Genomic DNA, 25966 nt, shown 5'->3' with positions numbered 1-25966 from the left:
AAGAATCTCTTGCAGGGAGTGTGTGTCCCACCTCCAGTGAGCTATTTATCTACTTAGCTCCTCCAAAAGAGATCTTCAAGCTGCGGCCTGATTGACAGGCTGAACTCCACCCCTTCACTCTTATATCTCAAAAGTGACAACAGATTTTGTAGCTACCATAGGCATCTTAGTCCTCAAAGTTGCCTCGTTGCTCTTCCATAAAGAGGTCTTTTGTAGCAGATTTACCTAATGCTAAAGTCTTTTGGACTCAGGCGTAGGGACAGTTGTGAGGATGACATAGGCCATGCGGTATTTCGTTATGTTGTGCATAGGGTCGCTACGGGTTGAAGCCAACTCCGTGGCACCTAACAACAACAATTCAATAACAGATTTGATGCATTGAGCACTAATAATAGAAGACCTGATGAGCTCTGAGAAGACATCGAGAATATCATTCATTGGATTTGGGGCTTGAGGCTTGCACTTAATTCTAGCCCCAAACCAAGAATGATTAGTTCTCATGACCATGGCCCTGCTTGATGCTCCTCCTCATGAAGAGACCACTGACGATATAGATGCTATAACAAAGTGTGGCGAAGAAACTAGATGGTGCCTGATTATCAGAAGGAGTTGTGTCTGGGTGTCCCCTTCCTAGACAACAGTGCTACAGAGGACAACACTGACGACACAGTTCAGGGTCTGACCCACCCGCATGGGGCAAACAAGAGGGGAGTGCAACGGACCAGCAATGGAAGCAAAGCCACGGTAGACTTCTGACTCAGGTGTTGGGGTGGAGGGGTAACACTTGACACTTCATCTGAACTGGTTGAGGGATACTAACAAGGGGGGCACACAGAAAATCTAAAGGTATAACGGGGTGGGGGTGAGGCACTAGACCACTCCATCCTTGACTGCAGGAAGAACAATGGGTCTTATAGAAGGCACACCCTTCAGACGCAAATGCTGAGGACTAAAAGGGTGTAAGTGCAGTTAGGTAAGCGCGTCCTGGGATATGGATCTCTGAAAGAAACGGGGATTGGACCAGTAGATTAGAATAGGCCCTGCTCGCTATTTAACAGAGGGATACTCATCTACTCTGGGTCAGGACAACACTTAGACTGGGAACTATTTGTATGTTTGTTTGTTTTTTTTCTTTTGGTGTCTATCTACATAAGATAGACAGGATAAGCAACCCCAAGAAGACTGCAACAGTGGGGTGGAGTGAGGGGAACGAGGAGTCAATAGCGACAGGGACCGGGGAATAGCAAGGGCCTAAAATTGATGGTGGGGACGGTGTAGCATTCTTAGTCCTGTTTGATCAATAGAAATGTATCCGAGAGGAATTACTGAGAGGTGAACGAAGGGTAAGCATGAGAGTGGGTCAGGAGGGAAAAAAAAAGAAAAGGAGGAAAGTAAACATTATATAATAGGTATAAATATAGATATGTATACAGATAAATATATAAAGATAGGGGGTTGTGTACAAGAAGGAAGCAGATGGACTTTGGACCTCTACTTATATCTCACCTCAGTACAAAAACAGTTTGTTCTAGTAATGCGGCAATGTGTGATACTCACTTTATCGCTGACGACAAAAATGGGTGACAAAATGGGTGCATAAGCAAATGTGGTGAAGAAAGCTGATGGTGCCCAGCTATTAAAAGAAATAGCATCTGGAATCTTAAAGGCTTGTAGTTAAACAAAAAGCCATCTAGCAGGGAAGCAACAAATGCCACATGGAAGAAGCACACAAGCCTGTGTGATCATGAAGTGTCAACAGAAATAGATACCAGAAGTTCAAGCACAAGTAATCAAAGTGATGTGAAGGAGCACAGACAAAGTGGAGACCCAAAACCCACCTCTATGATAATTGGACAGTCCCTCGCAGAAGGGCCACACAGAGGCATGATATATCCATGGTGCAGTAGAGCACTGATGAAACACATAGCTATCCTCTAGTTCTTTATATTTCCTCCCTTTCCTACTATGGTCCTAGTTTTACCTCATTAATCTTGCTAGACCTACATGTGTTCATTTGCGCAATTAGGATTGTTCAATACACGAAATCCAAGATAGACAAAATCCTTAGTAATAGTGATGGGAGTAATGATTCCTCAGGAAGAGAGGGGCAGGGAGGGGGAAGGAGGGAAAGGGAGAGCCAATAGCAATGATGACTGTAGAATCACACTTGAGTGGAATGAACAACAGAATTGTAGGTGAATGGATACATTGGATGGTGTAAGATACAGCAAATATATATATATTATAATTTACATGTATAATTATAAGAGTTCCTGGGCTGGGGGAGTAAGGTGAAAGAAGGAGGGGATAGAAGGGAACTGATATCAAAGAGTTCAAGAAGAAAGAAAATGTGTTGAAAATGATGGTGGCAACAATTGTATAATTATGTTTGATTTAATTGAATAATGGGTTGTTATAATATCTGTAAGAGCTCATAATAAAATGGCTTTTAATGTAAAAATATTAAATATTAAAAAAGAAAAATAAGAGGAATAGTGTCTGGAGTTTTAAAGGCTTATTTTTCAAACAAACAGTCATCAACCATGCTCACAGTCACAGCCTGTGTCATCCAAAGATTGTACATAATATGAGCCCAACCTAAGGAGAGAATGGCTTCAGAGCTTAAATTGTGAACTGGTTTGTAGAAGGCTATGAATGACAGTGGAAACCCAAAATCCTTTTACCGGATGCTAACATGGATTTAGACTCCAGTGAATCCCCTTCAATCGTTGTGAAGGGATGTGAACAGCCCTGTTTTCAGGCAATTATGGCAAATGTAGTTGGTCAAAATGTATTATCCTACAATTGAGCTCCCTTTAGACCTATTTTAAAGCTGTTTCGACATTTTTCTTTAAGTGAAGGGGAAATGCATGCAGATTAAGCCCCTGGGGCATTCTCTCTGACCATGGACCAAGGATGAGTTTAGCCTTGGTAAGATGCAGAGTGCATGGCAAAGGGGATTACTGCAGGTGCCGTTAGGTTAAAATTTAGCACCCTATCATTTTATCTCCCTTATGATCTATTTAAATTTGTCCTCGTTTTTAGTGTTTTCTGCTTTTTCTTCTATTGAGGTTTTTTTAATCTGTTTTACATTGTGATTCTTGTTAGCCTTTGTTGTTGTTTGTTTGTTTGTTTGTTTTTTTCCTGTATTTGAAATCTGGTATAGGCAAATCTATAAAGATCGTAATGGAATTAATGCTTTCCTGGGACAGGGCAAGTTGCAAGGAAATGCGAAGCCAGTAATGATGAGTATAAAAAAATAAAATGTTCCAAAATTGATTATGGTGATGATTATACAACTATTCTTGGTGTGATCGATCCATTGGGTTTTTGATATGTAAATTATATGTCAGTAAAACTTTTGGGGGTTTCATCATTCATGAAGAAAGCAGAAAGACATTAAAAAGACAGAGAAAAAAGAAAATATCAAAGTGGATGTCAGATGAGACTGAAATGTGTTATTAATCATAGAGTAGATAAAGCAAATGGAAAAAATAATGAAGTCAAAGAACTAAACAAAAAAATTCACCAAAAATTTCAAAGGCAGCTACAGAGAAGGCAAAGCAAAACATTATAATAAAGTGCACAATGACTTAGAATAAGAAAGCCAAAAGGGAAGAGCAAGCTCAGCATATATTAAACTGAAAGAACTCAAGGGGAAAAGGCAAGCCTGGAGTTGCAATAGTGAAAGATTCTATGGGCAAAATATTCAATGATGCAGGAAGCATCAGAAGAAGATGGAAAGAATATGCAGCGTATCTGTACCAAAAAGAACGAGTGGACAATCCACCATTTCAGGAGGCAGAAAATAAGCAAGAACCAATGGTGCTGAAGAATGAAACTGATGCTGCACTGAACACATCCGCCAAAAACACGGCTCAAGGAATTGATGGAATGCCAATTGAAATGTTTCAGAGCGCTGAAGAAGCAACTGGAAGCACCCACTCATCTATGTCAGGAAAATTGGAAGATAGCTATTTGGCTAACTGCCTGGAAGAGATCCCTATTTGTACCCAGTCCAAAGAAATGTGACCCAACCATATGATCAAATTATAGAACAATAATATTGATATCACATGCAAGCAAAATGTTGCTGAAGATTACCCAATAATGGTTGCAGGAGTACGCTGATAGGTTGCTGCCAAAGGATCAGGCCAGATTCAGGTGAGCATGTGGAACAAGAGATAGCATTGCTGGTGTCAGCTGGATCTTGGCTGAAGTAGAGAATACCAGAAAGATGTTTGTTTTGTGCTTTGCCTACTACGCAAAGACTGTGCACATCATGGCAAAGTGTGGCTAACCTTTAAAAGAAGGAGAAATTCAGAACCTTTCATTGTGCTCATTCAGAATTTGCACAGATTAAGAGGCAGTTGTGCAAACAGCAAGGAAATGTGGCATGCGTTAGCCTCAGGAAAAGTGGGCATCCGGGCTGTATACTTTCACCAAAGTTATTACAACTTTATGCTAAGCCAATCATCAGAGAAACTGGATTATATGACAGAGAATGTGGCTTCCTCAAGATTGGAGGAAGACTCATTAATAACTTGCGGTATGCAGATGACACAACCTTGTTTGCTGAAAGTGAGGATGGATTGAAGCACTTGCTGATAAAGATCAATGACCACAGCCTTCCGTGTGAATTATGAATTATGTAAAGAAGATCAAAATCCTCCCAACTGGACCAAGAGGTAACATCAGGATAAGTGGAGAAAAGATTGTAGGTGGCAAGCGTTTTGTCTCGCTTGGCTCTAAAATCGATGCCCAAGGATACATTGCATGGGCAAATCTGCTGCACAAGACCGCTTTAGGCTTGAAAGGCAAGAATGCTACTGTGAAGACTAAGGTGCACCTGACCCAAACTATGGTCTTCGCCATTGCCTCGTATGCATGTGAAAGGTGGACATTGAATAAGGAAGACTGTAGAAGGATCCCTGCATTTGCACTGTGGTGCTGGAGAAGAATATCGAGCGTTCCATAGACTGCTAAATGGACTAACTATCTGAGAAGAAGAAAGGCCAGAATGGTCCTCAGAGGCAAAGATGGGGAGAGTTTGTCTTACATACTTTGGGCATGTTTTCAGGAAAGACCAGTCCCACAAGCAGGAGATTCTGTTTGGTGAAGAACAGGGGCAACAGAAAGAGAGAGGCCCTCGAGGAGCTTGCCTGACACCGTGAATGTCAGTCAATAATGGATTTCAGCATGGGAACAATTGTGGAGAGAGGTGCAGGACTGAGCCGTGTTCTGTTGTTCCTGAGGTCACTATTGGTCGGAACTGACTGGGTGGCCCCTCACAACCACAACAAAGGGACCATTGATAACCTCAGTGTGGAATTGACTCAGTGGCATCTAACAAAGGCAACAATAAAGGAGAGCGCAGACCATAGAGCAGTAACTAGGACTAACGACAATGGATGTTACCATCCTTCAGAAGGAAACATCTCGAAGGATCAGTGGAAGAAATAACTGAATGAGCAGTTATACAGAGGAGGCCATCTGGAGGGAAAATGCCAGCAGCTCATGGCATTCCCTCCATTAGCTGCTCAAAAGAAAGGCCTGGAGATCGAATTCTCTAAAACCAGCCAATGAAAATCCTATGAAGTGCAGATCTGAAGCACGTGGTGTGGCATGGTGACTATCTCTGCTGAGGTTTTACAGAGCCTTCAAGCAGGAGATTGTGTTGGAAATTGTGGCCATTCGATAATCTGGTGTAAATTTGAGACTATTAAGAGGGAAGGGGTGGAGTTTAGTCTGTCAATCAGGTTGCAGCTTGACAACCTCGTTGTGAGGCGCAATGGAGAAAAATAGCTCACTGGAGGCCAGAGAAGCTTTCTGCTTTGTCTTCCTGCTGACAAGCCACATGGTGCTATACTGATGGTAGGCAGAGGCCTGGAGCTGGAGGAACCACCTGGAGACCCATGCCAGCGCTGAGATGTTTTCACGAGACTGTTCACCCACTGGCCTGTGATCTTCCTGCTTTCAGCATCATTGCATGTGCTTCATGAGACTGTATAAAATTCATGGACTAGTATCAGACATATAGGCTATTATTGGACTTACGGGCTTGATCTGGACTTGCTGGAATGTCTCTTAATGTATAATTGCTCTTGGATATAAAGTTCTCTCTTACACACATACGAGTGTCTATGGATTAGTTTCTCTGGTCATCCCAGACGTACACAGCAAAGAAGAAAACATATTGAATTTGTTCTTTAAAGTATTCTTAAAGTCATATAAATCTTCCCAGATGCTATTATTGCTCTTCTAATGATTCCTTCCTCTCTTGATCAATGCCCAGTGTTTTTCAAAAGCACATGATAAGGCTGTGAATTGCACCTGCAGTGCTGTTTAACAGCGTGTGGACTCAGACTTGTATCTGATTTTCAAGGATGTCAGTCGTCTGGGAAGCGGCAGCGCTCATAGACATAGGACAGTCATAGGAACTACCTGGATCCTTGTGCTTTTAATAACAGATTTAAAATATCGGGCATTGTCTTCTTTCTGTAATCATTCCATCATGGCTAGAAAGATCTGCCTACTCTAAAAGACATCGCCCGACCTAAGATGACCAGACACCCCAATTTGCTGACCATCATCTTATCAGCTATCGTAGAATAATTGCTAATGATACCTTCTATCACTTTCAATAGTGTACCCACCTGAACAATAAAATATATGGTCACTCCTCCCATACCTGTTATCTATTACAGTCATTTGTGCTACCAAGGAAACCATATTGATGATCTGTTCCCTAACTGAATGGTATGAGTTGTCAATGTCCTATTCTCTAAGGCCAACAGTGCTCCTCACCAATTTTAAGCCGAACAGTTAGATAATCAGCCCTGTGTTCTTGAGAATCTACACCGTGTAATCACCTCCAAGATCTAGAACCACGTAAGTCATGATTTTTCATTCCAGAAAACAAAATCTACTTCAGGTAGTGAAGCAGAAATGAATTTATTTAAGAGTCTATAGACTTACAGAATTCTGAAGGGCTAGAACCAAACCTACATGCACAGCCAAGAACAGAATAATGCCCAACATGAGACGTGCAGAGCAAACCCCACTCACTGCCATTCACCATTTGGTACCTAGGACACAAGGCTAAACAATGTCTTAGCCTATCACTGCAGCAACTCGGAAGATCGACCTCCGACTCCCACCCTCAGCGTTCAGTCTGCATTCATTCTAAGTGCTGTTCAAGTGTTGTTCTTCTTAGGAGAGCCTCGGTCATGTGCGGAGACCTAGTGAGGAGATGTGACATGCTTTTCACGTTCAAGTGCTGTAAACACAGGATGCCGGTTAGATTTGGCGAGGATGCAGAGGGAGCCAACATTCAGTATCTATCAGAAACACAGAGGGGAGTGGGGAAACCCATTGAAGATTGAAGGGAGGTTCACAGGAAGAACTTGGGGTGGCTCCAAACTTTCTGTGAAGTGAGACTCTCAGGGACACTAGCTCATTGGAAGGAGGATTAGGGGACTTGCCTGGAAGCTGTGATTTCATAGCGAACGCACTATTCGTACAAAACTCAGTTGTTCATTTTGAGTGGCAGCTGATGGAGGTTATGAAGGTCTAAAGCAGAGAAATCAGGCAACTCATAGCACGGCCATCTGCTGGGAAAGGTAGGATTCCACCGAGATCACTATGGCGACTTCACAGACTGGGCTGGGCCTCCTGTGCACGGCAAAGTGACTGACGAGGTGATCGCTAAGGAGAACGCTCTACGGTATTGACCAGGAGTGCTCCCTAAACAGCCAGGTGGAAAAGAAAGAATACCTTCTTTGAATTTTAAAATAAAATTGGGAGATAGTTCCTGAATGCAAGTGAGGTTACATAGTATTTTTAATTCTGAACTTTTAGATAAGCTTGGGCTTGTTATTTCTACACTCAGCTCGTCGGAAATGGCATTTCCAGGGGAAGCAACTGTGCATGCTTTCCCTTCAGTGCATCACCTTGCACTCTTTGCATTCGGTTGGTTGCAGAGTGAACACACCGTCCAGGGCAGGCCCAGGTTTCCCATTAGGTGCAACAGGCAGTGTGTTCAACTGGTAACAGAAAGGTTGGCAGTCGGAGTATACTCAGCTGCACTGTGGAAGAAAGGCCTGGCGATCTACTTCTGAACAATCAGCCCCTAAAAACCTGATGGGGCACAGGTCTCCTCTGGCACACATGGGGCCGCCATGAGTCAGAGTAACATGAAGCATCCCGTTGTTTTCAAGGTAGGTTTGGAACTAACACCAGGTAATCCTTGGACTGATACCTGCACAGTAGTCTTTTCAAACCCACCAGCTGCTCTGAGGGAGAAAGATGAGGCTCGCTACTCCCGTAAGGATGCATTGCCTGAAAAATCCCAGGTAGGGTCACAATGAATCAGATTGGACTTGATGGCCATGGGTTTGGACCTGGACTTGAGGAAACAATGTTTTCTTTTCTTTTTTAATTTCTGCAGAGTAGCCAGGATGTTTTCTCGCTGCCTGTGTCACTCTCAATAAACCGAGGAATACTTCAAAAGCAATTCCGTCTGCATCGAGCCCTGGTCGCCACTGCTGTCACAATCGAGTCTCTGGCACCGGCATTGAGTGCACACATCCAAGAGGGATGCTGGCAAGGACAGAGAGACATGTGCTGTTAAACGTAAATTTTGCAAATCTGGTGGCTTCTCAGTTCATAGCATTCAGCTCCCTGGCTCTGCAGCAACCCCTTCTCCTCAGCTACATCTCTCCTTTTCAACTGTGAGAAGTGGGCCGGAGAGGCGATGAAGTCATAGTGCCGGTCAAGATTCCGCAGGTGGATGAGTGTGTGCAGCGCGGAGGCCAATGCCAGCAGCAGGATCAGCGACATCGCCAGGCCGATCAGAATGGCTGGTGAGAAGGCCGAGGCGCAGTCTCTGGCCTTGGCAAACTCTGCTCCCCGGATGGAAAAGCCTTGGATCTGTCGAGAGAGAAACAGCAGATGGGATGCCTCCTTTTCTCTCCTAAGTTCTCTTTCCCAGTTGGTCTGGGAGTTCTGGGCCCCTGATTAGTAAGATGCAATGACCATCTTTTCTGAGTAATTTTCATAAAGGACCTGACAAATGAGAGTGTGCTTACAGGAACCAGGGAAACTTCATGGTAAATCAGAACTTGCCCAGCAACCCTACGATGTATGGGTATAAACCTCTTTTATTCTGATTTCCAGGGACATTCCAGTTCATCTGAAACCACATTTGCTGTTAGCTCTAAAATTCAAAGAACACGCTACATTTTATAAGAGTTAGTATGTTTCACAAATCATTTTAAAGTCACTTCCTCTACCTCTGATTCTGTTAACAGGAATTGGGAAGTACCTTGGGAGAGAGACTGTCATGATTCCCAAGAAGGCAACCATCCGATAGCTAGAAGGTACTGAAGGCTTTTGGTCGGTTGGTTTGGGTGGGGCATGGGGAATGTCTGTCTGTCTTGTTTTACTCCTAGCACTTTGATGCCTAAATACATCCAAACCAAGCCAAGGTCTCTTGCATTGCCTCATATGTATGTGAAAGTTGGATGGTGAAAAAAAAAAGATGACAAAAGAATTAACGAGTTCAAATGATGACGTTGGCATGTTAAATAAAAAATAACAGAGTTTTTCCATGAACTCTTTTGGTCCCTTTCAAGTCTTGAGAAAGCCGAAACATGTTAGGTAAGGATTGTCAGAGAAGAAAAAAAATCAAGTATTTCTCATTAAAAAAAAGCAGCAGAAAAGTCAAAAACAGTAACATGGAGAGACCTGAAAAGACAAGGCAGTTCTGGCTTTCACAGTTTCAATTTCCACAGGTACGGAATGTGAGTGAGTGAGTGAGTGAGTGAGTGAGTGAGTGAGTGAGTGAGTGAGATAGTGAGTGAGAGAGTGAGAGTGTGTGAGAGAGTGTGAGTGAGTGAGTGAGAGAGTGAGTGAGATAGTGAGTGAGAGAGTGAGAGTGAGTGAGTGAGTGAGTGAGTGAGTGAGAGAGTGTGAGTGAGAGAGTGTGAGTGAGTGAGTGAGAGAGTGAGAGAGTGAGAGTGAGTGAGATAGTGAGAGTGAGTGAGTGAGAGAGTGAGTGAGATAGTGAGAGTGAGTGAGTGAGAGAGTGAGTGAGATAGTGAGAGTGAGTGAGTGAGAGAGTGAGTAAGTGAGAGAGTGAGTGAGATAGTGAGAGTGAGAGAGTGAGATAGTGAGAGTGAGTGAGTGAGTGAATGAGTGTGTGAGTGAGAGAGCGAGTAAGTGAGTGAGTGTGTGAGTGAGTGAGTGTGTGAGTGACTGAGTGACTGAGTGAGTGAGCGTGTGAGTGTGAGTGAGTGAGTGAGTGTGTGTGTGAGTGCATGAGTGAGTGAGTGTGTGAGTGAGTGAGTGAGTGAGTGAGTGAGTGTGTGTGTGTGTGTCTTTTGAAGCCAGAGCTCCAAAACTCTCCAACTTATAAATTTTATCACTTTGAAAAGTCATCTCATTTTTAAAGCAGGTAAAAGAACAGCTATGGTTACGAGTTGGGCTCCTAACCACAAGGTCAGCAGTTCAAAATCAACAGCTGCTCCATTGGAGAAGGATGAGGTTTTCTGCTCCTGTAAAGAGTTCCGATCTCAGAAGCCCACAGGGGCAGTTCTACCCTGTCCTATGGGTCACTATGTGTCAGAATCGACTCAATGGCAGTGAGTTTGCAGCATTATGATAGGTCTTAAAGATAATGTATATAAAATGACCCCAGAAATGCAGGCTCCCAAGTACTAAACTCAAAAAACAAATGCTGATCCACTGAGAGCCTATAACTAGTGTCGATGCCTGTCTGACACGGCCCTGGGTGTTTCCACGTATGTGAGGCCATGTTTCCTCAAATCTGTAAAAGAGGTCAGACCATGACTGACATTTAAGGAACGTGCTCTGCTCTGGTGGCTGAGTAGGAATCTGAACCCCGACAGGTCTAACTCCAAAATGCACACTCCTACCCCAAAGGGAAATGCGTGAACAAAAGCAGATAGATTTGTGTGAGTGTGTGTGTGTGTGTGTGTGTGTGCGTGCACGTGCACGTGCGTGATGTAAAAGGTTGCAAAGGGGCCTGTGTGAGGGACAAGCAGATGCCTGCCTGCTCCTCCCCGGAGTTGGAAGGGCGAGTTGGGCTTCTTTCGCAGGTAAACAGGCCAGAGGAGCTGCCGGCACCTCTCAGCCTGAGATGGTGAAAAGAAACCTCTTATGGCCCCCTCCTTTACGCTAGCACTTTCCACCAGATGCTTCGGGATATTTGTGACCCCTGGCTGACAGTGTCACTCCTTTGCTACCTGCCAGAGCTGTCACTCAGCTTCCCGTGCACCTCTTATCTGCCCGGATAGGATCACCGCTCCACTCCCCCAAAGGAAATACAATAATTGTCTGGCACTTCTTCCCCCAGAAGGGCCTGTCACTTCAGGAAGTGTCAGTCACTGGGCTTCAGGCCACAGCTTCACTGAGGCTGGGTGGCTGGCATTCCTCACTGATAACGGATAGTGCCCTGAGAAACCTGAATGGAAAAGCAAACCTTTGGGGGAGAGAGACCGGAGACAGAGAGAGTTGGGAGGGGAAAGGAGGGGGACAGTGAGGGTGGGACAAGGACTCCAGGAGAGATAAACAGTTATCCCATTCTGCTTCCACAGTAGAGGATAACAATAAAAACAATGATATTACTTTAGAGCTATCCGCTTTTCCTGGAGTATCTAAGTTCAGGGTGTTTTCACTCAGACTGTCTTTGGTACCAAATACACAGGTGCGTGGAGCTGACTTATTACCTGGAAGTCCACAAAGGAGACCTCCCACAGGCCCGAGCTGTGCTCCGGGTCGCTGGGCACCAGGAGGGCGTCGTGTCGCTGCAGGGTGCTGACGTGCTGGCAGTGGTAGGAGTAACTGGCTGGCGCGTAGATGGCGCTTGCATTAAAAGTTGCTTGGACTGAGTTATTGAAGAGAATCTCGACTCGGTGCAAACTAAACCAACTCTGGACAGATAGCCTGTTGTGATTGGTAAGAAGGAATCTGAAAATGAATATTAAACAGCATTAGTCTCCGAGCCCTTTGCTAGTCCCTCATATCGTCTCTCAGCAGTACAGCAGCGCCCTCTTTTGTCAGGTAGTATGGTTAGTTTGGGGAAAGGCTTCTTCCCTCACTCGGATTCCAAAGGTGGGAAGCGCAGGGTGCCCCTCAAAAGTGAGCAACCAAGGGCTGCAAAGGGAACACGGCCATGGTTTTCGGTTTCAAAAATATGTATCAATAGCCAGTGACTCGGTTGCCTGTCTTCCCTCGCTGTTCTCCTAAATGATTAAAAACGATTAGGAATAGATGAAACAAAAACATAAATAAATAACCCCTGACCCCGTAGTGCCCCTTCATTATTGGCAACTTCCCTGGACTGACAGAATCTTTCTAGACAGACTAAGAAACAGAGAGAAGTGCCTGGACAATGCACACGGTCAAGTGCTAGGCTGCTCATCCAAAAGGTTGGTGGTTTCATCAGAGGACAGCACTGAAGCTACAGCTCAGGGAGAGGGGCATGTCTGATCAGAGCACACAGGAACAAACGAAGGGGGAGGAAGAGAGATTGGAGCACATCCTGACACACCAAGCCTGGAGGATGATTTTTCTGCTCAGAGCAACCAATGCACAGAGAGTACCAAAGGGCCGACCCCACCATGAGACAAAACGTCCCTCACTGACCCATTATGAGGGACAACACTGGAGACACAGTACGGGAATTGTGCCTGGTCCAACCCTACCACATCGTGAAACGCTAAGGGTGTGCAACAGAACAGCGAGGGGAGCAAAGTCCCCCAGAATACCAAAATTAGACTTTGGGGCCAGGGCATGGCACCCCTTCAGACTCTACTGGAAAACATTTCTAAAGGTCAACAAACAGACCTGGAACTATTTATAGGCTTTTCCTTTTTTGGCATTGGTTGTTGTTGTTGTTGTTGTTGTTTTCTTTTGGTGCTTTGTTTTGCTCCATCTTGTTTTTGTGCTTATTATTGTCTCTGCATGTCTATCTAGATAAGACAGGCGGGAGAAACCGGAGGGGAAAACAACGGGACCAAGAGTTCAAAAGGACACAGGAGAGGGGGATAGGGGAGGCGGGGGAAGGAAAAGCGGTGTCAACCAATCCAGGGACAAGGGAAAATCAAGTGATCTAAAATCGATGGCGAGGAGGGTATAGGATTTCTGGTGGTGCTTGATCAAGGGCAATATAGCCAAGAGGAATTACAGAAACCCAAAAGAAGACCAAACATGATAGTGGGACAAGAGGAAAGTAAAAGGAAATAGAGCAATGGTTCTCAACCTGTGGTTTGCAACCCCTTAGGGGTTGAACGACTCTTTCCCAGGGGATGCCTAAGACCATCAGAAAATACTTAAATATTTCACAATATATAATTATATATTGTTTTGTGATTAATCACTATGCCTTAGTTATGCTTAATTATGTTCATTTTGTAACAATGAAAATATCTCCTGCATATCAGATATTTACATTGCAATTCATAACTGTAGCAAAATTACAGTTATGAAGTAGCAATGAAAATAATTTTATGATTGGAGGTCACCACAACATGAGGAACTATATTAAAGGGTCATAGCATTAGGAAGGTTGAGAACCACTGAAAGAGAGGAAATCACTAGGAGGCAAAGGACATTTATAGAGGTCTAAAGACAGGCATGCCCATAAGTAAATATATTTATATATAATGATAGGGAAATAGATCTATGTACATATATTTATATGTTAAGTCTTAAGATAGCAGACAAATATTGGGTCTCTACTCAAGAACTCCCTCAACACAAGAACACTTTGTTCTAATAACCTGCCATTCTGTGATGCTCCCCTTCCTGACATAATCCCTGAAAACAAAATGGGTACATAAGCTTATGTGGTGAAAAAAGCTGATGGTGCTAGGCTATCAAAAGATACAGCATCTGGGGTCTTAAAGGCTTGAAGATAAAACAATTGGCCATCTAGCAAAGAAGCAACAAAGTCTACATGGAAGAAGCACACCAGCCTGTGTGATCATGAGGTATTGGCGGGATCAGGTATCAGGCACCAAAGACCCAGAACAAAAAATCATATCAATGTGAATGAGGGGGAGTGTGGAGTGGGGATCGAAAGCTCATCTGTAGACAATTGGGCATCTCCTTACAGAAGGGTCACAAGGAAAAGATGAGCCAGTTAGGGTGCAGTATAGCACCAATGTAACTTACAACTTTCTTCTAGTTCTTTAATGCTTCCTCCCCACCACTATCATCATCCCAATTCTACCTTACAAATATGGATAGATCAGAGCATGTGCAATGGTACAGATAAGACCTAGAAACACAGAGAATCCAGGACAGAAAACCCCTCAGGACCAATAATTAGAGTGGCGATATCAAAAGGGTAAGGGGGATGTGGGGGAGAAAGTGGGGGACCAATCACAATGATCTGAATGTAACCCCCTCCCTGGGGGATGGACAACAGAAAAGTGGGTGAAGAAGACATCGGTCAGTGTAGGACATGAAAAAATAATAATAATTTATAAATTATCAAGGGTTCATGGGGGAGGAAGGGGAGTGAGGGTATGAGAAGCTGATACCAGGGGTCAAAAAGAAAGAAAATGTTTTGAGAATGATGATGGCAATAAGTGTACAAATGTGCTTGACACCATGGATGGATAGAAGGATTGTGATAGGAGTTGTATGAGCTCCCAGTAAAATGTTTTTTTTAAGACATGAAATAAGGAAATAAAACAAAAAAGATGTGGTTTGACACCTCCCTGGGGTGTCTCAAAAGAAAGGCCTGGTGATTTGCTTCCAAAACATCACAGCCATGAAGGCCCTAAAACAAAACACACTGCCGCCATCAAGGCTGACTCTTAATAGTCTGATGGGACAGAACAGACTTGCCCTATGGGATTCCAGAAGCTATTCATTTTTCGGTTCTTCAATTTTTACTGTGAACTGGATGAAAGTGTTCCATTGAACACGTCATACATGGCTCATTCCTTGCAGTCCCCACAACGAAGCATTTCCTATCCTGTGTCCTGCCTGTGTTTCTGGTTTCCGTGCCTCCTTCTTTCTAACTCATCCGCGATGTGCCCCGGGGCAACTGCTGCCCTGGGGATCTCAGGGCTGATTATGGTTTCAAGTGTGCATCCTCTCTGTGTCACTATTCCCCGTACAAGACCTGTCTGAGGCTTGGCTGGGTTGGAGGCATTTGGATGGCGGTGCTAGCAAAGACTATCGAAAGCGCCATGGACCGTCAAGAGAACAAGCAAGTCTGTCTTGGAAAAGGTACCACCAGAATGCTCCTGGGGGCCAGGATGGCAACACTTCGTTTCATGTACTTTGGCCACATCGTCAGGAGAAACCTGTCCCTGAAGAAGAGCATCATGTTTGGTTAGGTGAGAGGAAGGCCCTCAGCGGTTGACTTGACACCGAGGTGCAACCATGGGCCCAACCAAAGGACCTTTGTGAGGAAGGCGCCGGTCTCTCATTCTGTTGCACAGGGGCCCCTTATGAACGTCACTCCTTGGCAGCTAACCACAAACAGGTTTGTTTGGCTGAAAACTGTGTCGTGGGGATGAGTTTATTTCCAGACCTAAAGTCTCACTAAGCACCAGACACCCCAAGCTTCCACCAGTGTCTCTCCTCCCTGGGAGATGGAGGGCAGAGAAGGGGGGGAAGGGAGACTCCGGATAGGGCAAGATATGACAAAATAACAATCTATAAAATATCAAGGGCTTGTGAGGGAGTGGGGAGCGGGGAGAGAGGGGGAAAAAAGAGGACCTGATGCAAAGGCCTTAAGTGGAGACCGGATGCTTTGAAAATGATTACGGCAAAGAATGTACGATGTGCTTTATACAATTGGTGTATGTATATGTATGGATTGTGGTAAGAGTTGTATGAGCCCCTAATCAAATGTTAAAAAAAAGAGCCCTGTAGGAGCAGGACTAAGCCCAGCTGCTAAGGGACAGGAGAGATGACAGCTGGAATCCTCCAACTCTTCCATGAGCCAACCTGCATCCATCAAGATCGCAGCCGTGAAGCCCATGGGCAGTGCGACACAGAGCTGCTAGGCGTCAGAATCCACATGATGACCATGGTTGTGGTTTGGCTTTGGCTTATGCACCTTAAAATGCGGCCCCCATTCTGTATTAAGCGTGCACACGCGCGCGTGTGTGTGACTACCATGTGGGGTTCTGTTTTTTCTAAGAAAGTGGCTCTGAGAGGGGATGGAAGGGTGCCATTTTAAAACGATGATCAATAGAAAAGCACTAGTGTGCCATGACATGCTAACAAGTGTCCTGTGCGGAAAGGTTTTCCAGGGCTAAGTGTAAGAAACCCTAGGGACGTAACCAGCGTCCCCAGGAGCAGGTCTTCTCCGAAACTTTACAAATTTACATTGTGCAGCTCCCAGAGGGGAGCGTGCTGTGTGGGCTTTCCAAAAACCATTGACCACAGGTCCGCTCCTCTGGAATCTTACCAATATTTTTCACAGAACTGAATGTTCCCTCAGATGCCGTTTATGGAAGCCTGCCCGAACACATCCTGCTGGCTTTCCAAGTAATTTTAAAGATGTAAATGCTTAGTGCCACTACAAGTTGGTCCTATAGGAAGGGAAACATGATGTTTTATAAGAAAATTAAATTCCTTCATTTTGGTGTTGTTCATTTTGAGGGCTGTTTTGTTTTTTCCATCCACTGCTCCTAATGGCTGAGATATCCAACCATTGTTGACAGATCTGTCTTTTCATGTATAAACACAGAGAAATGCATTCTTGTGTTGATTGTCAGTAGGGCAATTTAAGTAACACTATTAAACAATAAGTATATTTATTTTAAAGAGCTATAGGTATGAACTACAAGCCAGAGCTTTGGGTGGCTCCTCCAGCACTAATTATTTTTTACTCTTTGTATATAGAAAACAAATATCACAGTTTCAAATACATGTGCTTTTCTAAGTCTGTAATTAGTAGGGACATGTATGGATTTGGTAAGGAGTAAAAGGAGACATTACTATAAGATTCTATATATGATCACACCACTAGCTTTTCAGGGAAATTAAGTAGCTGGGTCACCTGTCACAATGCTTACCGCGTACCTGGCCCTGGCTGTGTGCATGAGTGATTTATAAAGAGCTGATCTGAAAGGCAGAGCCCTAGGGAGACTCTGGATTGTACATTGGGCTGTTACCCACGAGGCCACCAGTTTGAGTCCAGCCCGGAGCAAAGATGAAGCCGTCAGCTTCTGCAAAGACGTCCGGCCTCAGAAGCCCACAGGGATATTCACACCTGGCCCTCTCAGGTCGCTGTCAGTTGGAATCCACTCCCTGGCAGTGAGTGCAATGAGTTAACCTGAAGTGTTGAGCCTCCGATGCTTCCAAGAATCCATGTTGGAAATATAGTAAGTTTACCTTTTTTGGTTGTAAGACCTACCTTACATCAAAGACTTTGTGATTTTCACCATCACCAAACTTCAGAGACAGCCTAAGAAAACAGACATAAAGTGGCCCATCAGAATAGGATTGATCTTTAGTCACACAACATACAAAAATTAACTCAAAATGTACCATAGACCTCAACATAATACCTAAAACGACAAAGCTTACAGATACAGTGGTTCTCAACCTGTGGGTCGCGACCCCTTTGAGGGATCAAATGACCCTTTCACAGGGATTGCCTAAGACCATCGGAAATCACATAAACAAATATTTCACAATACATAATTACATATTGTTTTGGGATTAATCACTATGCTTTAATTATGTTTAATTTGTAATGATGAAAATACATCCCAGGCACAGTGTGGGAATTGCACCAGATCTGATCCTGCCACAATGAGGCAAAACACTAACAGAACAGAAAGGGAATGGAGCCGTGAGGTCCCCGGGGAATGCTGAAGGTGGACTTTGGAGCCAGGGCTTGGTGTCCCAACAGACTGGACTGGAAAACACTCCTAAAGGCCAACAAACAGTCCTTGAGCTAACTACAAGCTTTGCTTTCTTGTTGTGTTTTGTTTTGTTTTTTTTTGTCATTGGTTTGTTGTAGCGGTAGTTTTATTGTATATTGTTGCTTGGTTTTGCTCTGTCTTGTTTTTGTTCATGTTATTATCTCCATGGGTCTGTCTAAATAAGATAGGTTGGATGAAAAATCTGGAGGAGAAAACAAAGGGACGGACAGTTCCAGAGGGACATGGGAGAGGAGGGGGGTGGGGGGGGAAGGTATTGGTGTTAATAAACCCAAGGACAAGAAAACAACAAGTGATCCAAATAGGTGGTGAGGAGGACAGAGGAGGCCTGGTAGAGTGTGATCAAGGGTAATGTAACCAAGAGGAATTACTGAAAACCAAATGAAGACTGAGAATGATAGTGGGACAAGAGAAAAGTCAAAGGAAATAGAGGAAAGAGCTAGGAGGCAAAGGGCATTTATAGAGATCTAAGTAAAGTCATGTTCATATGCAAATATATTTATATATGAATATGGGGATCTATGTGCATATATTTATAGGTTTAGTACTAAGGTAGCAGAAGGACATTGGGCCTCCACTCAAGTACTCCCTCAATGCAAGAATACTTTCTTCTATTAAACTGGCATTCTATGATGCTCACCTTCCTGACAGAACTGCTGAAGACAAAGAAGGTGAATAAGTAAATGTGGTGAAGAAAGCTGATGGTGCCCCGGCTATCAAAAGATATAGCATCTGGGGTCTTAAAGACTTGAAGGTAGACAAGTGACCATCTGGCTCAGAAGCAACAAAGCACACATGGAAGAAACACACCAGCCTGTGTGATCACAAGGTGTTAAAGGGATCAGGTATCAGACACCATCAGAACAAAAAATCTTGTGTGTGTGTGTGTGTGTGTGTGTATAAGAAAGAGGTTTATATACAAGAGCAATTGAATATTGAGAAAACATCCCTGCCCAGTCCAGATCAAGTCCATAAGTGCAGTATTAGCCCATATGTTACCAATCCATGAATTCCTCTTTAGACTCACGAAACACATGCAATGATGCCGAATGCAGGATGATGGCAGGCCAGTGGGTGGAAGGTTTTTGGGGTCCAGGGATGGTAGAGGCATCTCAGCACTGACAGGGGTCTCCATGGGGTCCTTCAGCTCCAGGGCTCTAGCATAGCTCCATGTATCTTGTTAGATGCAATGTCTCCCAGGGAGTGAGCCCAGAACAAAAAATCTTATCATAGTGAATGAGTGGGGGGAGTACGGAGTGGAGACCCAAAGCCCATTTGTAGGCCACTGGATATCCCCTTACAGAAGAGTCTCGCGGAGATGATCCAGTCAAGGTGTCATATTATCAACGATGAAATATACAACCTTCCCCTAGTTCCTACATGCTTCCTTCTCCCCCACTATCATAATCCCAATTCTACCTTACAAATCTGGCTAGATCAGAGGCTGTACACTGGTACAGATAGAAACTGGAAACACAGAGAATCCAGGGCAGAGATTCCCTTCAGGACCAGTGGTGTGAGGGGCAATACTGGGAAGTTAGAGAGAGGATTGGTTGGAAAGGGGGAGCCAATTACAAGGATCTACATGTGACCTCCTCCCTGGGGGGCGGACAACAGAAAAGTGGGTGAAGGGAGACGTCGGACAGGCCAAGATATGACAAAATAATAATTTACAAATTATCAAGGGTTCATGAGGGAGGGGGAGTAGGGAGGGAGGGGAAATTGAGGAGCTGACGTCAGGGGTTTACGTGGAGAACAAATGTTTTGAGAAAGATGAGGGCAATGAATGTGCAAATGTGCTTCACACAATTGATGTATGTATAGATTGTGATGAGATGTATGAGCCCCTAATAAAATGATTTTTTTAAAAGATGCAGAAAGTAACCAAATGGATCTTGTTCAAATAAAAAAGCTTTGCTTTTCAAAAAATACTGTAAACAAAAAAGATAAGCCACAGAATTGGTGGTTTATACACATATACACAATAGGCATTGGATACTCATTCCAGATACATAACTAATACTAACAATTCATTAGAACAGACAAAAACCAAACCCACTGCCATCGAGTCAATATGCTGACTCACAATGGCCCCCACAGGCTACTGAGCCTGTCACTGTTTACAGGACTAGAAAGCTCAGTCTTTTTCCCATGGAGCTGGTGGTGTTTGAGAATTGCTGCCCCACGGCTCACAGCCCAGTCCATAACCACGGCCCCCCCAGTGCTCCCATGAGCATGTAACTTGGATCGGCACACTAAACAGACAAATAGATGATAATTGCCGTCTTAAATGGTTGGCATTATTAGTCTCAGAGAAATAGAAGGAAAGAAAAAGAGGTATCATGGTATCCCCTTCAGAATTTTTAAACCTTAAAAGCAAAGTGAAACAAAAACCTGACTACAGAGTTTTTATATCCACATTTATTTACACGATACTAAAAGGGAACACAAGATTTATATATATGTACATATATAAATCATTTTATACGGGGCTCTGACAGCTTATAACAATCCATACATCCATTGTGTCAAGCACATTTGTACATATGTTGCCATCATCATTTTCAACACATTTTATTGATACTTGAGCCCTTGGTATCAGCTCCTCTTTTTTTCACCCCCTCCCTCACCCTCTCACTCTCATGAACACTTGATGGATTATAAAATATTTTTATTTTAATATCTGACAGTGTCTACTGTTTCCCTTCACCCACATTTCTGTTGCTCATCCCCTGGGGTGGGGGGAGTTATTCATTGATCATTGCAATTGGTTTCCTGCTTCTCCCCCTTCTCCCTCCACCTTTCTCCGACACTCATGGTATCACTACTCCTGTTACTGTTCCTGAGGGGTTTATCTATCCATGCTCTGGCCTAGCTGGATTTGTAAGGAAGAACTGGGGTCATGATAGGGGTGGGGTCATGATAGAAGCATTAAAGAACCAGAGGAATGTTGTGTGTTTCATTGGTGCTATACTGCACCCTTGCTATCCCTTCCTGGGGACCCTTCTCTGAGAGGATGTCCTGAATACAAGATTTTTTCGAGCTGATACAGGTTCATTTTTACTTACGCATAGCAATAACCACATCAGTTACCTGTTCTTTTCACCCTGATGCATGTGGTGAGGGCCACCGTCATCTTAAACATACTGGGATTTGTAAGAGAGTTGAGTAACCCTCACCATATAAATCTGATAGGTTTTATAGGAGGGGGAATGGACAGCCACCCCTCTTGGCTTCTGAGAGAGGAAATCCTTTTCTTTCTTTATGTCAACCAATTCTTCTTGGAAGGGGAGAAAAGGAGCTTAGATACTTACCACAGAATCTAAGTCAACTAAACCAAACCCCTGCGCCCATTTATTTGCTTGTCACCCTATGGGACTGAGTAGAACTACCTCAGATCATTTCCAAGGCTGTAAATTTAAAAAGAAAAATCATTTTATTGGGGGCTCATAAAACTCTTATCACAATCCGTACATACATCAATTGTGTAAAGCACATTTGTACATTCATTGCCCTCATCATTCTCAAAACATTTGCTCTCCACTTAAGCCTCTGGCATCAGCTCCTCATTTTCCCCCTCCCTCCCCACTCCCTCCTCGCTCATGAACCCTGGATAATTTGTAAATTATTATTTTGTCATCTTACACTGTCTGACATCTCCCTTCACCTACTTTTCTGTTGTCCATCCCCCCCGGGGGGGTTATATGTAGATCCTTGTAATCGGTTCCCCCTTTGCACCCCACCCTTCCAGTATAGCCACTCTCAGCACTGGTCCTGAAGGGATCATCCGCCCTGGATTCCCTGTGTTTCCAGTTCCTATCTGTACCAGTGTACATCCTCTGGTCCAGCCAGGTTTGTAAGGCAGAATTGGGATCATGATAATGGAGGGCAGAGGAAGCATTTGGGAACTAGAGGAGAGTTGTATGTTTCATGGTTGCTACACTTCACCCTGACTGGCTAGTCTCCTTCCCATGACCCCTCTGTAAGGGGATGTCCAGCCACCTACAGATGGATCTTGGGTCCCCAATCCGCACTCCTGTTCATTCACAATGATTTGAATTTTTATTCTTTGATGCCTGATACCTTATCCCTTCGACACCCCGCGATCACACAGGCTGGTGTGCTTCTTCCACGTGGGCTTTGCCAGAGCTGTAATTTTTATAGAGGTACGTGACTGCTCTATCTTTCCACACTGGAGCAGCAGGTAAGTTAAAATCACTGCCCTTTTAATTACCCACCAAGCTCTTAACAGCTGTGCCCCCAACACTCCATCGGGTTTTATTGTCCTTCAGTTATGTCTCACTCCTGAAGGAGGCAAAGGCGTTAGGGCTCAGAAGTAAATGCCCCCGGGGGAAGATAAGACAAGCTCCTCAGAGGTTACAACTCTGGACTGTATCCGCGGTCCTTGATCGCTATACCCCTGGAAACAGAAGCACGTGATTCTGAGGAGGTAAATGCCGTACTAGCTCCCGAGTCTTACCTTTTAACCCCAGTTGGCTTCAGAAAGTACCAAGCATGCAGAAACATAAAAAAGAATGTTTTTTGCCTTCACACACGGCAGTATCATGCGTAGGGGGACCTGGGGTGTCTGGAATTCTCACACAATGCTGCCAGAGAGGTAGATGAGTTTAACCACCTTGGAAAAGTTTAGCAATTTCTTAGAAATTTAAACATGCATGTATCATTTAATCCAACCATTCCACTCCCAGCTAATAACCCAAAATAGATGAAAATATATGCTCACCAGTGTAAGATAGGAAAATCATAGTAATGTATCATTTATCAGGAGTCCACGAGGGTGGGAGGGTTTGGGGGGGGGGGAGCAGAATAGAAGCTGATACCAAGGGCACAAGCAGAAAGAAAATGTTTTATAAATGATGATGGCAACATATGTACAAATGTGTTTGATAAAATTCATGTATGGGTTGTTATAAGAGCTAGAAGAGCCCCAATAAAATGATTTATTAATAATTTTTAAGATATATGCTCACAGCAAGATATGCACAAAAGTATTCCTAGCAACCTTATTTGGGATACTGTCAGTTAAAGGGGGAGGGAAGAGCAGATTCACAGCAACTGGTGAGTGAATAAAGGAGGTGGAGTGTAGACAGTCAATGGAACACCCCTCTGTAGTAATCACTGCACGCAGCTTTTCCCAAGCAGAAAGTGATCATTTGCATATAAGGCCATGGTCAGAGGGAATACCGTGTCATGTTCCTACACAAAGAATGTGTTAAAGTGTCTTGGTTGGCGATGACTTTCAGTGATTTAGCAAGAAAATATTATGGCAGTTATGTGATGTTACTCCAAGATGTGATCTGATGTGATCATCCAGGAAAAATACTTGCCAGCAATAACTTTTATATCAGAGGTCCTCAAACTACATCCTGCAGGCCACATGCAGCCCGGCGAGGACATTTATCTGGCCCACCGGGTGTTTTTGCCCCATTTGTTTTTTTTACTTCTAAATATGATATGTGCAGCGTGCATAGAAATTTGTTCATAGTATTTTTTTAACTATAGTCTGGCCCTCCAATGGGTCTGAGGGACAGTGAACTGGCTTCCTGTTTAAGAAGTTTGAGGATCCCTGTTTTATATTGTAAGAGATAAGAGGAGGGAGAACTGAGCAGGGAGGGAGGAATCTACTATCACTGAGGAAGAAGAGCCAGGAACAGAGTTCATCCTTTGATGTCCAAAGTGCCTGTACCCTAAACTGTGAACTCCCTAGATTCTGGAATCCAGAACCAGAGGCAGATTGATGCCAACATTCATGGGGATCTCTATGGGCTCACAGCTGTTCAAAGGAGGAAAAGACTATGCCCCGCAGTCAAAAGTGGGAGAATGACTTCCTCTACATACAGCGCTCAGGATTTTAAGCTCCTAACTTTGAAAGCATAAATGTGTTTGTTAAAGCCTTCTATTTGTTGCATTTCTGTTCTAAAAGCATGAGATAACTAAGGAATCCAATCAAATATATATATATGAGAGAGAGAATGGAATAGCTCAATATCATGAGTCAGAGGAAGGCCAAGGGACAACCACAGAAAGCACTAGTAATCATTTGCATTCAAGTTAAAGATGAGGTAAATTAAAGCAAACCCTTAAGAGCCAAAGTACAGTCTTGAAAACATTCCATCTCAAGAGAAGGCGTGATGCACTAAACTCAGCTGAGCTGTGGGATGACACCAGGAACATTATACATGGAGGAAGCAAAGGGTCTTTAAAAGACAGTAGAGACTAAAATAGATGCCAGAAGAGACTCTGAAAACCTGCTCTTCAATGTAAAGGAGCTAAGGAAAAATCAAGACATGAGGAGATAAAAGAGGTCCACAGAAGGTTTCCAAGGGCAACTTGAAAAGACAAAGCAGTATAATGGAATGCACAAAGACCGAGAGTTAGAAAACCAAAGGGAAGGACCTATTTGGCATTTCTCAAGCTAAAATAAAACTGAAGATGAAATTTAGTGCTTGAATTGAAATCTTGAAGATTCTGTGGACAGAATGTTGAATGAGGCGCAAAGAAGGGGGGAGGAATATAAAGTCACTGTACCAGAAACCAATTTGTCAAATTCTAGAAGGTATTTTAAGAAGTAAAATAGATATGATAAAATAATAATTATTTATAAATTATCAAGGATTCATGGGGAGGGGGGAGCAGGGAGGGAGGGGTAAAATGAGGAGCTGATACCAAGGGCTCAAGTAGAAAGCAGGTGTTTTGAGAATGATGATGGCAACATACGTCTGAATGTGCCGGACACAAATGATGTATGTACGGATTGTGAAAAGAGTTGTATGAGCCCCTAGTAAAATGACTTTTTAAAAAAGAAGCAAAATAGAATTAAGAACAGAAGATAGTAGAGCCCAAGTTGCAGTGAAGGGACGGGTGGAAAACAAGGCTCCAGCATTTCCAAGGGAAATGTTTCCAAAAATGGTTGCAATGCTGGCAGCCCACATGTACGCCAAGAAATTTGGAAGACAGCTACCTGGCCAACCAACTAAAAGAGATCGTATTCATGTCTATTCCAAAGAAAGGTGATCCAACAGAATGTGTAAAATATCTGACAATAATATTAATAACACATTCAAGTAAAATTTTGCTGAAGATCATCCAACAATGGTTGAAACCGTGCAATAACAGGCAGCTTCCAGAAATCCAAACCGAATTCAGAAGAGGATGTGGAACAAGAGATACCATTGCCGATGTCAGGTAAATCTTGGCTACAAGCCGGAAATCATAGAATGATGTTTTCCTGTGTAATGGTGATTATGCAAAGGCATTAAACTGTGTGGATCGCAAGCAAGTATGGATAACATTGTGCTCATGCATCACCTGCACAGAGACCAAGATTGTGGTTCAAACAGAACAAGGGGGTACTTGGTGGTTTAAGATCAGGAAAATGTGGGGTGAGGGGTTGGTGAGCAATAATTGGAGAAACTGGACAAGCTATGCTATTTCCAATAGCCTTGATGCATGTGAAAACTGGAGAATGCCTAAGGAGATTGAAAAGGGTTGATGCGTTTAAATACTGGCATCAGTGGCACAGTGGTTATGAACTGGGCTGCCAACTGCAAGATCAGCAGGTCGAAAACACCAGCTTCTCCTGGGGAGAAAGATGGAGTTTTCCACTCCCATAAAGAGTTGCAATCTCAGAAATGCACAGGGGCCATTCTATCCTGTCCTGTGGGCTGGCTGTGAGTCAGTATCGACTCCATGGCAACGAGTTTGGTTTGGTTGGGATTGGTGAAGAGGATTACATGTCCAATGCCCTGCTGGTCGCCCACAGCTAGCAGTAGATTCTGACTCACCGTGACCCTGTAGTCCAGGGTAGAATTGTTCCACGGGGTTTCTAGGGCTGTGGGTGTTGGCTTTCCCCCTCTGAGTGTTGGCTCTTGGGTTTGAGCCACCACCTTGTCATTAGCAGCCCCAGACATAGCCCACAACCCCACCAGGACTCGCCATGGGCCACTGGTAGAACAAGCCAATCTCGATTGAAGAAGCACAGCCAGAATGCTTCCCGAAAGGGA

At 43.9% G+C, this 25966-nt stretch overlaps 1 protein-coding gene across 1 annotated transcript in view; it reads right to left on the bottom strand.

Moving 5' to 3' along the window:
- Positions 1 to 8418: 8418 nt before the first annotated feature.
- Positions 8419 to 25966, bottom strand: part of LOC142440873 (V-type proton ATPase subunit S1-like protein) — a 35647-nt gene continuing 18099 nt past the window's right edge. Inside the window, exons 5-7 of the mRNA XM_075543067.1 lie at positions 17411 to 17461; positions 11751 to 11991; positions 8419 to 8931 (exon numbers count right to left, since the gene is read on the bottom strand). Coding sequence (XP_075399182.1) covers positions 8629 to 8931; positions 11751 to 11991; positions 17411 to 17461 — 595 coding nt within the window. The 3' untranslated portion in view covers positions 8419 to 8628. The remainder of the gene's footprint in view (positions 8932 to 11750; positions 11992 to 17410; positions 17462 to 25966) is intronic.

Source organism: Tenrec ecaudatus, chromosome 2, assembly GCF_050624435.1.
Source record: "Tenrec ecaudatus isolate mTenEca1 chromosome 2, mTenEca1.hap1, whole genome shotgun sequence".
Lineage (NCBI taxonomy): Eukaryota > Metazoa > Chordata > Mammalia > Afrosoricida > Tenrecidae > Tenrec > Tenrec ecaudatus.
The sequence above is the reverse complement of the archived record's forward strand: the minus strand, read 5'-3'. Positions and strand labels throughout refer to the sequence as shown.